The 12,610-nt window shown below is 41.7% G+C and overlaps 1 protein-coding gene across 1 annotated transcript in view; it reads right to left on the reverse strand.

Annotated features, from left to right (window-relative positions):
- The window catches only part of lpp (LIM domain containing preferred translocation partner in lipoma), a 129,768-nt gene that overhangs the window by 85,578 nt on the left and 31,580 nt on the right, over positions 1 to 12,610 (reverse strand). The window contains exon 4 of the mRNA XM_079266716.1: positions 245 to 438. Coding sequence (XP_079122842.1) covers positions 245 to 434 — 190 coding nt within the window. The 5' untranslated portion in view covers positions 435 to 438. The remainder of the gene's footprint in view (positions 1 to 244; positions 439 to 12,610) is intronic.

A 12,610-nucleotide genomic window follows, 5' to 3' on the forward strand; every position in this document is an offset into this window, starting at 1 on the left:
CATTGTTGAGAAAAATAAATCATTTAAGCTGAAGTGGAACATAAATGCGGACTGACAACAAATGGCAGAGGGCAACACAAGATGTGTTTGATGTGAGCAAAGTCTGATAACAGTGATGTGACATGCTAAAGATAAACTCCCGTTAGCGAGGGAAAGAAGAGATGTTCTTGAAGTGTTTCTCGTTTCATTGTAAATTGCGTGACGTTAGCAATTGGCTGCTTTGCTTTCTCTCCCGTGTGGTTACCTGCGCTGTCAGAGAAGGTGGGCTCTCCCGCATGTTTGTAAGGGTTGAACTTGGGCTTGGGTGCGACCACGGGCGCAAATTTCTTGGGTGCCTGCTGCTGGGAGATGGAGATGCTGGCATTGCCCAAAGTGGTCTCCATCCTGGCGGCCACTTGGCCCGTCTGGTCGTTGCTGTTCACCTGGTTCCACATGGTTCTGATGAGGAAAGACAGGAGATGTTAAAAGACGACATGAGGTCGGTCAACGCAGGTGACGGAGACTCTCTGAAAACCACAGAAACGAGGAAACGGAACTATGGATCACAATAGGATGAAAGAATCCAGCTCCAAACAGTTAAACTTTAACAACATTTATCTGATAGTCATTTTAATCTGGAGGTAGTGCCAGCTGAGATCAGCAGAAATGATAATCTGTAAGGAAGGGACAGGAAGAGGCCTGGACAAAAGTCAAAAAGGGTCTTAAGTCAAACTGCAGCAGTCCTTGGAACAACAATAGATTCAACTTTAACAACAATATCCTAAAGATTGTAATATTGATTCAAATCACACACTGAACTCATGTTTGCTATATGCGCTTCAAACCATCTAGGTCATGTGACGCTATCGACAATTTTTGTAACTGCCCAAAACGAGGCATGGCTCCAACTTTTGTCTTGAGGTCTCCTTTACTTCCACTTTTCAAGAAAAGCCGTCAGATACATCCAGGAAGAGGCTTTAGATCGCTAGCTTCTGCTGCAGCCACTCCAAACAGCTATAAACACGCCTGCCCTTCTCTGGTAGGAAGACACGTCACATGACCTCAACGTGTGGCGTGGAGAAGCAGACTGAGGCCTGAAACGCTAGCTGGAAATAAAAATAGAGTAAGAAATGAAATATAATATATATACTGCATTGGCTTCACTTTCCAGACCCGGAGGTAGCCGCCTGAATATGGCTGACAGCTATTTTTTGAACATTTGTTGATGGCAAATTGTGTGTTAAACTACCTTTTTAAATGCAATATTGTCATGCGGCAGGGTCCTGGCCTACACATCATATTCTACAGACTTAAGAAAACATCTTTGTTGGGTACAGATCTGTACAAAAATAACACCATTTGAATATAGTTTTCAATGAAAATGAGAATAGTGATGTAGAAAATGATGCAATCGTTCCCTCTGCTATCGCAAATCATATCGCAATATCAGTCAAAACGTTGGCGGTGGCTGGCCAGCGTCTCCACAGCGATGTGTGTGCATGATTCACGTCTACAGTACTTCCTGTGTGTCAACTATTGAGTCAGATTATCAAAGCAGGTGGTAATGTTATTCCGCAAAATAAATAAAAAACGAGGTGATAAGCGCTGTGTTCTGACATGCATTCACGTGTCCAATTTAATTAAAGTAACAAAAGTATCAAAGAGGAGAAGAAACCACTTTGAACTCTGAACCTTTTTATTTTCTTTCAATGAGAACAAATCAGAAAAAAAGTGATGTGTGAGACAAAGAGACAACAAAGACAAGCACTGAAAAATGACCAGTGATGTTCAGTGTTGATGCAGCTGTCAATATATAATTATATATATACAGTATGGGTGTGTGTAATTATTTTACATTTTAATAATGTATGTATCTTTGTTGGGTTTTTTTGATGGTGGGGAATACATGGATTCAAATTGCTACATCAAGATGCAGCCAACAGACAGCTAACCATCATAATGACTCTGATTACAGTTATATTTATGTATTTGTGGATGTGTATGGCCTTGATACAGTTACAGTGAAAACAACAGAGTCAAAGACTTTGCCGTGGCTGAGGACACAAACATCCAGTATTTCACCATCGCATTCTGAAATCACTTGAAATATTTGAACTATTTATACGGCGCACTTCCCCCCCCTTTCTTTTTTGTTTGCGTTTGTTGTGCTGTGTTCTGATGTTTTTATGCTGTTTATTATCCTCGGTCTGACTGATACAGGGTTTAAATTCTTTCTCCGGAGCACAGGAGGAAAAAAAAAGCCCACGCACAATCATCTTTTAATATCTGCTGAAATCCCTGCTCCTCCTGCCGCCTGAATGGTTCTTACTTTTGAACCCCCCCCCCCCCCCCGCCCCCGCCGCTCTTAATGCTGCGATTCAGACATGCTGGTGTCGCTCTCACACCTACCTGTCCTTTCAATGCAAATGCTTTCATTTCTCGACGCTCAAATGGCTAACAAAATAAAAGATGAATTAACAAGGAGGCGATAAGAAAAAAAAAAAAAGGGAGAAATGATCTTAGAATGTGTGAGCAAGACTCAATGGGCGACGCGTTGAATGGAAAACTTCTGGTTCGCTGTGTGGTTAAATGTGTTTTTGATGATGGCAAATAATCCACAGCGGGGCGTCACTCACTTCCCTCGTACTCTGCCTTAAAGTGCACGTTAAATCCACTAAAAATCATGTGCCATGTTTGGGAACACAAACCAGAACCCAACACACACTGATGACCTCAGCTTTCAATCACTAAAGTGATTCTTGTCTGAATAACCACTTCTAATTGCTTCGCCCCGTTAGACTTAAAATCGACTCTTCTCATGGAGAAACGGTCCCAAACTAAAATGATCTACATTTCTGAGGTTTGACAAATATGATCAAAGAATGCAATAAAAAGTAAAGTATTAAAAATAAAAAAGTAACAAGGACGTTATTTCTGAAAAGAATATGTTTCTGTGGAGTTTTTTTTATGTTTTGCCGTGTGGAGCTCAACAATCCGCTCCATTGTGTTGAGGTGGAGGCAGAAGTCTCAACAAGAGATATCTCAAAACCTACGCGACTAAAACAAGCAACTTGCTGCATTATCAGCAGTAGGAATATATGGAATATATATTTTAGACGAGCCAACCTTTTAATACGTTAAAGGACGGGCCTGGTGTTATTAAGATTTTATTTGTACAGGGACGGTTCACATTAATCGACAGCACACATTAATAAAAACATGACTGTAAATGTGACAGTGTTAGCTAAAAAAGCTAATTTTCAACTGTTGTCCCTGGGCACGGTGTTAAAAGCCGCTAAAAACATTTAAACATTTAAAAACTGTTTAAAAAGACAACAACACAAAAACAAGCAAACAGAGCTGTACAATACAATCCTGCAGACACAGGATCAAACATGACAGACAAGCAGGCAGGCAGACAGACAGACAGGCAGACAGGCAGACAGACAGACAGGCAGACAGGCAGACAGGCAGACAGTGTTCTTCTATTAGTCAATCTCGTAATGCTTTCTGACTTCCTAAAACAGCAGCGCACTGTAGTTCTAACAGCATAGAGGGCAGTTCACATGCAAACATAAATCCATTGATGTCTCGGTGCACAAGTGTTCCCAAGCGCCCCTTTTTTTCAGGGTGCCGAAGAACAAACAATCACAGCCAGCGGATATCTTTTCATGCTTCTGTAAATATCAGTTGACGTTAAATATATGGAGGCCTTTTGGCAACCCGGAGCTTTACCATCTGTCCCGACTCTTCAACCTTGTTTCGGTTTTTTTAACCGCAACATGTGAACGGCCACTATTTCTTCAGGTCCTGAAAATGTGTCAAATCACAATATAGCATCACCTTTTGACATCATGATCTACGTCAGCAGGACAAAGAATCTACTGGAGCCACATTTGAAGGAGTATGTCTGACGTTCAACTGCCTCCTAAACAGGGATTACTGCAGGTATTCAAGCGTCAGCATGTTCAGTGTTTGACTGTGGTCACTGTGCATCCACTATCATGAACCACTTTAGGAGTGGTCAAACTGTTAAAGTAAATCAAATAGTTTGTATCTCATAGTGTGCTGTTGTGATGCATGTGAGGGATTAAGTGCTTCTTGTACCGCCCGCCCATTAGCGAACACACGGTCATGTGACGGATTTCCTGTTTGATTTTGGCCTCATGCTGGATCGGGTGTCTTTCATTTCTTTGAATAACGTCACTTTACCGGTGCAAGGTCCGCCTCCATCTGTGCATCATTAATAGCTGCTCATGAAACAAGTCTTTACATTGGAGAACTCCAGCACGGGTTGGAGTCTAGCATGCAGCAGTGACAGTTCATCAGCCTATCACGGTCACAACTTCAGAGTTTCCACTTCGCCCCGTGTGTGTCTGTGGGAGGAAACCAGAGAAGAACCCACACAGACAACATCGTACACGACACATACCATATGTGTGGAACTTTGCTGCAAACACATTCTGACTCAACAGATGTGGCCTGGTTGCGATACGTTTCTCACACCTTTGTCTCTTGCGCCGGCACGGCGAAACACTGTGTGCGGAGAGGTCTGATGAGACCAAACATGACGTGCTTTTATGCTTATTTAACTTTGACTTAGTGTTCTGTGATCTCCTGCTACTTAATAAGATGAATTATGAATTTGCTTACCGCTCGTCTAATTCAGCTTTGATGTGTTCAGTGATAAAGAAAAAACCTGAAAGTCCCTCCCTAGTGCAGATGACGTGAACACGAACACGAGAAGGCTTGTGTGTGCGCGCACGCACGCACGCACGGTACAGGTCGAAAGTGAGCACACAGTTTTAAAAAAATGGCTACATCCGTATTGAAGCCTCATGAAAAGAAAGTCAATTGTGATTGGCGGGGAGAGCTGCGACACCGTGTTTAACAGTTTGCTTCATGGGGGCACGGCAGTCGGGCTGTCTTCCCACAGCTGCTCCGCTGCACTTTTACAGCTGTCATTGAGGAACTGCTGCAGGTGTTTCTGCTGCATTAATCTTTCATATCCACCAAGGAAACTATCAAACAAAAAGCATCCAAAGAGGACCACAGAGAGTACAGAAAACATAAAATGGCAGGGTTCAGAGATTTAGTTTGGAGCTCTCATGACAGGCTTTCTAGTAAAAATCTTCTGAATCGCATGTTGAGAACGTTACACGGAACTGCAGAACTTCATCATGCAAAAAAGCTGTAGTAGCTTCAACAGCGTCTTTCACTTTTATTAAACAGACAACTACACAAAGATCTGTGGTGATTGATTCCTGTTACAGCAGCAGATGCAGAAGTGTTTTGTTTTTAAGTGTCAAAAATGATCACCCTCTGAAAATGTGACGTGAGTAACTTAGCAACACAGTAGTTAAAGCTAAAGCTCGGGCAGATCATGTATTTAGATTGTATTTTTGTTCTCTTTACATCCCAACAGCAAATAATAAACGAAATCTGGTATCTGTGGCTGCCGCAGGACTGTAATAAGCCCGTCCAATCATTTCATTGACCTAGCAGCCTGTCCAACAGACCAAAACCAAGATGGCGACGGCCAAAATCCAAAATGACGACGGCAAAAAACCAAGAAGATGGGGGCCAAAAACCAAGGCAGCAGGGGCCGTAGTTCTTTATCACACAATGACCTACATATAATCCAAATTAGGATTTAAGTGCATGTAAATGTGAGAAAGTAAGATTTGACTCCTTTATCGCTTTAAGACAGGAATTCCCTATGCGTAAATGTGAGACAGTAATTTGTTATTTGACTTATCCCTATGGATGGATTAAGTAAAGTAAAACATGACTGATGAATCCCAGCACAGTGAGAGGTCTTGGTAAATCCCCAGAGGGATAATAATAATAATAATAATAATAATATGGTACATATCCAGACAAGATCTTTGCACATGTTTCATCCCTATGAGGCATTGGATATTTAATTGTCAACACTCAATTGTCAAAACTGTACATTTTAACAAGCAAATGGCAGACTGCTGCAGCTGGAGAAGAAATTAATCTGTTATTTGTGTTCTTGAAATATAATATTTTTTTCATTATTGATTAAAATGCCCAATATTTGATCAATTACAAGTTACCCGTGGGAGTATTTCACCATTAGTAACAGCATGTTGTTAAGCGCTGGTCCTCAATGTGTTCATCGTGCACGCCGCCAGTTTTACAACGTTCCACTGATACAAAGTGTGTGTCGAGCCAGCAAAGGCAATGGATGAGATGTTTCAGGAGGGAAGAAGTCGATTCAGACAGCAGGGACACATGCAATGCATTTTGTACAGTTACACAGAATGATTTCACTCGGCACCTGAAATGTAAGAAAACTGAGAAAACAATGAGCCATTTTCCAGAGTCCAAGGTGATGTCTTCAAATGTCTTATTCCGTCTGACAACTAATCCAAAAACCCACTGAAATTCAGCTTTCAATAATATAAATCAGAGAAAATCCTCACAATGGAGAAAGCTGGCAGCAGAGAATTGTTGTCCTTTCCGCTTGAAAAAGGATTAAAATGACTGAGAAATTATGGACAATTAACCATAAAATGAAATAGGTAGAAGAGCTGCCATTCCTTGTTCCGTCAATTGACTCTTCTCTGTCATCTCCAGTTTGTGTGATTCCATCAAAACTAAAGTGATTCTACTAATATGTAATTCAGCCGGTTACTGTTTATTTGGACTTCACTTCAGAATGAGGCACAGTATTGGTTTGTATGCCGCAGGTACGGATCATCAGAGAATGCATCTTCATTGAGATTCATAAGAGCATTATGGTCGATTTCAGAGAAGCCCTCTCTGACACAGAGAGTCTGACTGCACTGTGTGTGTGTGTGTGCGTATGTGTGGGGGGTCTTGCTACATCACAGTGAAGCGACTTGGCCTCTAACACCAACAACCAGTCCGTCCTGTTTCAACACTCCGGTCTCACAGTCACTCGCTGTAAGTCAATCCCGCGGCGTGTCGAGTTTTAAATTGCAAATTAATTGTTCATCACTGACGGGGACGGTTACGACGTGCGTCACAGCTCCATTTTGTTAAAAGGCCAGAACCTTTTAGACCCGTCTGTGTGAGGAGCTATCAGACCTCATAATTAGGCTAATTACACAGAGCCACCATATGAAGGTTAATCACATGATAAACATTGCAATTAGCAATTTGTTTTCCCCATTAGCTATTTTGAGGACCCCAACCAGTTGATAAACATTACAAATGAGATTTGGAGCTGTGACTACTACAAAGAGTAAAAAGCCCCCCGCCCCCCCCTCCTCCTCGCTGAGCAGAGGGGGGGAACAAAACAGGATAACAGGTTAGAGATGAAAAGGTAGCTGCACCGCTTTCATTTACCTGTAAAGACGTCACATGGAATGTATTCTCAAGTTGACAATAGCTTCAAGGTGTGAAATAGCTCTGCTGCTGTACGTCGGAGCGCACAGATGCATTACAGGAGGTCACTTACACTGCCACGAACACCTGCAGGTGTTCAGTGAGCTTCGCTTTCTGTTGAAGAAATGATTTGACACTTTCATGGACCTTTGAGTCTCTAATTTGATTCAGTGTTCCACTCTGTTTAATGTGTTTGTTTATGAGTAAGCATGTGTATGTGTGCGTAGATGGTTCACTGAATGAGCCTACAGGGCGCAGGCAGAGACTCAAAGCACCAACAACTACAGACACACAAGATGATCACCAAAGAGGCAGAATGACAACAAAGGGATGCAAAATCACCACAAAGACACACCAAACAACAACAAAAGGATGCAAAATGGCAACAAAGAGACACCAAACAACAACAAAGAGATGCAAAACGATCACAAAGACACCAAACAACAACAAAAGGATGCAAAATGGCAACAAAGAGACACCAAACAACAACAAAGAGATGCAAAACGATCACAAAGACACCAAACAACAACAAAAGTATGCAAAATGGCAACAAAGAGACACCAAACAACAAAGGGATGCAAAATGACCACAAAGACACACCAAACAACAAAAGAACAAAGAGATGCAAAATGACCATAAAGACACAAACAACAAAAGGACAACAAAGGGATGCAAAATGACCACAAAGACACCAAACAACAAAAGGACAACAAAGGGATGCAAAATGACCACAAAGACACACCAAACAACAAAAGGACAACAAAGGGATGCAAAATGACCACAAAGACACACCAAACAACAAAAGAACAAAGAGATGCAAAATTACCACAAATACACACCAAACAACAACAAAAGGATGCAAAATGATAACAAAGACACACCAAACAACAAAGATGCAAAATGACCCCAAAGACAAGCAAAACAACAACAATGGGATGCAAACCAAATCCTTTTTTTGTTTTTGCATGATGTGAAAAATATAGACTATGCATAAATTACAATAAATGTATTTCAAGTCGAAAAGCAACGTAAGTGACAGCCGGCTACATCAGTCACAGATATTAAACTGTGACCGTCATTGGCTACAGATGGAACAGGAAGTGAAAGCAGAACTTTGGGTCTTTGTTATATTTCTGACCTCTTGGTGCCACACAAGCTGGTACATAATTTGAGATCCTCAGGCTGGCAGACGTATTCTCTCTTCCCCCCCCCCCCCCCCCCCCACAGTCATTTATAATCGTGATTCCCTCCATGGCAAGCGTACGCCAACAAAACCTTCTTGGCTTCTTCAACTTCCTCCTGCACCTTTATTGTTTTGGCTGTCATTGTGTCTGAAGTTGTTTTTTTTTTTGTTCTATCTGCCCTAAAAAACTGAACCTGTTGTAACATTCATACACACAAAAAGAGACTCAGAGAAAGTTTTTAAGGGTCAAAATCCACTGTTTGAATAAGCTCTCTACGCTTCCATTGTGCTCAAAGGTGTCATCATTAATTTCGGAGTTACAGCGCAAAACAAGAATTACATCCCTGCATCATTTGGGCATAACGAATAGCACTTATTCCTCCAGATAATCGCTTTGTTTGTCAAAGTAACAGCTTAAAAACTTCCTAACAAGAGTTGCATGACTTTTCGGAGTAGTTTACTGAGTTGATGGCCTTTGCTCCCTAATGACAGAAGCACAACTTTTCTGTAAATATGTGAATCTGACATTAATGCTGACTGACAGCTCGTATTGGCTTGGGATGTATCAAATAGAATCGGGTGGCTTGCATGACTGGAGTATGTGCTCCTTGATACTGCAAGTGGTAAGATGCGACGTCTCAGGAGTTTTATCTTATCTGAGTCTCAGGAGGTCTCTGACTGACAGCTGTAAATATATCTCAACCTTAACCATCTCCCGCATACCTCTGTGGTAGATGGCACACTTTAAAAATATATATATTTGCATCAACAATAAGCAAAGACAGGATCTGCATGCTTCACACTTTCAGTGAATCAATAGCAAACGGCAGGAGATGCTCCAGCTGCACTTGATTGCAACGAGTTACGTTCTGCTTTAGAAACCTATGGGGACGGATGCATGAGCGCCACGCCTCTAAAGGAGAATGTAACAACGCTAGTGCCACTACACAGCGCTGTGGCCGCAGTTCACCTGCATTAAACACTGAACATTTGACCTAAACTGCATTTACATTGTAAATTAGGGTTTTCCTATTTCAGTTTAAAAGGGGGGGGGACAGTAAACAAATACTTATTTATCATATTTCTTTTGCCCATTTTTTCTTGGCTTTTCACTTCTGAAAAGTAATTGCCTGAAGATGGATTGATGAGTTTAAATTCTCTGGGAATAGCAGCCATGCAGCGTCACAAAGCAGTAGATGAGCAGCCATGCTCGTGGCTCTGTGAGGCGAATACTCTTTAAATGACAATATGTCCTAAAAGTCATGCAGTTAAGCAACACCCTGACTTTCACTACTGGTTTCTTATTTGGAGTTTGTTCTTGGGTAAGAACACAATCTTAAGTGGTGACGTGTTTTATTCAATTTGAGTTGTTTAATGTCGGATTTAAACGACGATAAAACATTTGATTGTCTATAATTTCTTGTAATCATTCATTTCAATGCAGTGGAAACCGCTTACATGGATCACAGAGCTTGGGACACAATCATTCCTGCACAAATGTTTAAATCATTAGCTGATAGTTATCCAGTCGTCCGTTTGCAGTGTTTTTTGTTCCTGTGTTCGTACAGCTACAATAAGCAATATTTCAGATACAGCTCTGTACTGTATCAGTGTATTTGAATTATGCTCAGTACTGTATACAGTAATTCAAAAAGCATTTGGAACAGTCGATAAAATTCTGTACATTGCGAAGCTGTCGGTTTCATTACTTTATAATCATATAATAAATATACAAATCTCAATTAGATCTAAAATAATAATGACCTGCTTATAGTAATTCTATTGAGCCAGACAAACGTGATCATATACGAACATTTATACGAACACTTAAGGAGTAATAGCATCCCATGCATCTGTTGTGTTGTGTGATTGTGTAAGTGACAGAGTGTGTGTCGCTCACTTCCTGCAGAAGGTTTTTGTTGTATGTTTGAGTCCGGTGCTCCACCCGGTTTTGACTTTCGTGGGGGCGTTTCCCTTTCTGTGTGTGCACACGGCCATGCAGTCGCATGCCCTTAGAAGAGGGTTGGCAGAGCGGTCACCTAACAGCTGACTGGCATCATCTGGCACACGCCTTCAATCAAAGAGGACAGTGGGACTCATCGTTAAGAGATCATCATCCTGTGGTTGAACGCCATCAGTCTGACGTCGGCTTAGAAAGAACTGTATTGGATAGTGAGGCCCGTTGCAACATGTTGATGTTAGGCAGGTATAATGTGTTGGTTCAGCATGTTAACATGCAAACATCTGAACAGCAAAGGCTGATGGGTATGTCATGAGGTTTGCAGGTCATCAACTAAAGTTTCGGATAAAATGAAATTTTGAGTTTTGCAGTTATTCTTGTGGGTACTATGAATATAATACTATTCGTCAGCGTATTGTTTGTCCACCTGAGAGAACGGTCAAGTGCATTTTGAACTGTAGAGAACTCCACTCAGTATGAATCTTGGTCAGCATTCTTAAATAGCCGAATTTAAAGAGTCTTCTTAAAAGGGTTTTCTCCATGTGAGTGATGAGCCTCCAACGCAGTTTTCAGCCAAAGTTCAAATTGATATATATATATATATATATATATATATATATATATCAATTTGAACTTTGACAGAATATGACAGATGTCGCAATTGGCCAAATATTAAGATTATGTATGATTAATCCTGGCTGAGTGTGCCTCATCTGCTCATTACATTACAGATACAAATGCAAACAATACAATTAAAAGTCGTCATTTTTCTTTTTGTCTTAGTTCTTCAGTCTTTGGTAGAGGGACTTTAAAAGACAACATTGGCTCATATCTCTCTAATGGAGCGTCTCATACTTGCTGTGCTAGCATAGAAGCCCTTCAGTGCACAGAGAACTAGACGATGTGTGTGTGATGAGCGATGTAACATCCAGAGCGGCTTCGGGAAGAACATCGGTCCCTTGCCTCAGAGAACGCCGCGCCTGTTCCCATGACGTCTGAACATGAAATCAAACCGTTAATCCAGTCAATTTACAGAGGTGACAATGAAGGGCCGTCACCCAACGCCGGCCTACAGCTATGCATGTCACTCTAGTCTAATCGATAGGTAGCTAATAAGCGCCTTTGGTTTTCGGAATGCATCGGGGCAAAGTCAACAAAGTAGAGCTTATCTGGGAGGGAACAACAGCGAGGCAACGGGAGCTGCAGAGTTGCCTTGAACGGATAAATCATCTCATCGAGCCGTCATTAATTGGCCTCATCTGACAGGCATTGTCCTCGAGCGTCTTATCACAGCAGAGGAGACGCTCATCATTCAACGGGAAGGCTTTGGATTTGTTTTTTCTGTTGCTACCTGCATGGCCTGATTAGGGTAAAAAAAAAAAATAAAAAAAAGAACCGCGTGTGGTATCATCTTCAACCTTGATAAGTTAATTGCTGCCTTTCATTTGTGAAATGAGCCGTCTCAGCAGGGTCTGCTGGTAGAATGAAAGCAGAGTACGGTGGCCGCTCCGCTTATTTCAAACATGTGGCGGAATGTACGCAAACGCTGAAACGTGAGAAAGCGTTGGATTGTAGCGCAGACACTTGTAGCATGGCGTCTTCCATGTTACTCTAGGTGCTAATTAAGTTGACTGGGGTTTCTGTTTGAAAAATAAAAAAATCTTTAAAAAAAACTGCTGAAATGTAATTTATGAAGACATGGACAGACAGGAATCCTCGTCCCGTGAGAAAAGTATGAGCTGCACGAGGACACATTCCACCGGCGGACAGAGTTAATTACGATCCACAGAGCGCACAAACAAGTGGAGAAGAGTGGCCGTCCCACCGTCGCTGGTGAAGACCACAGCGATGAAATACGGCAGGAGGGAGGCGAGCGTGTAATTTGGGGGTTCAACCTGTCAGCGGTGTGTATCTTTAGAATGGTGTGTGTGCGGTGCAGGAGCTGTAAATCACTTTTGAATACCTGTTTATTTAAAACCGATGGTGACCGGGATGGATCCGGTTGTCTCGCTGCATTTTTAATCGAAGTCCCGTCTACTGTAACACATTCATGACACGATGTCTCTGTACAGTAGAGCTTGATCTGCTACAGCTAACCGCTCAGAAAC

The sequence above is a fragment of the Melanostigma gelatinosum genome (assembly GCF_949748355.1).
Source record: "Melanostigma gelatinosum genome assembly, chromosome: 4".
NCBI classification, from domain to species: domain Eukaryota; kingdom Metazoa; phylum Chordata; class Actinopteri; order Perciformes; family Zoarcidae; genus Melanostigma; species Melanostigma gelatinosum.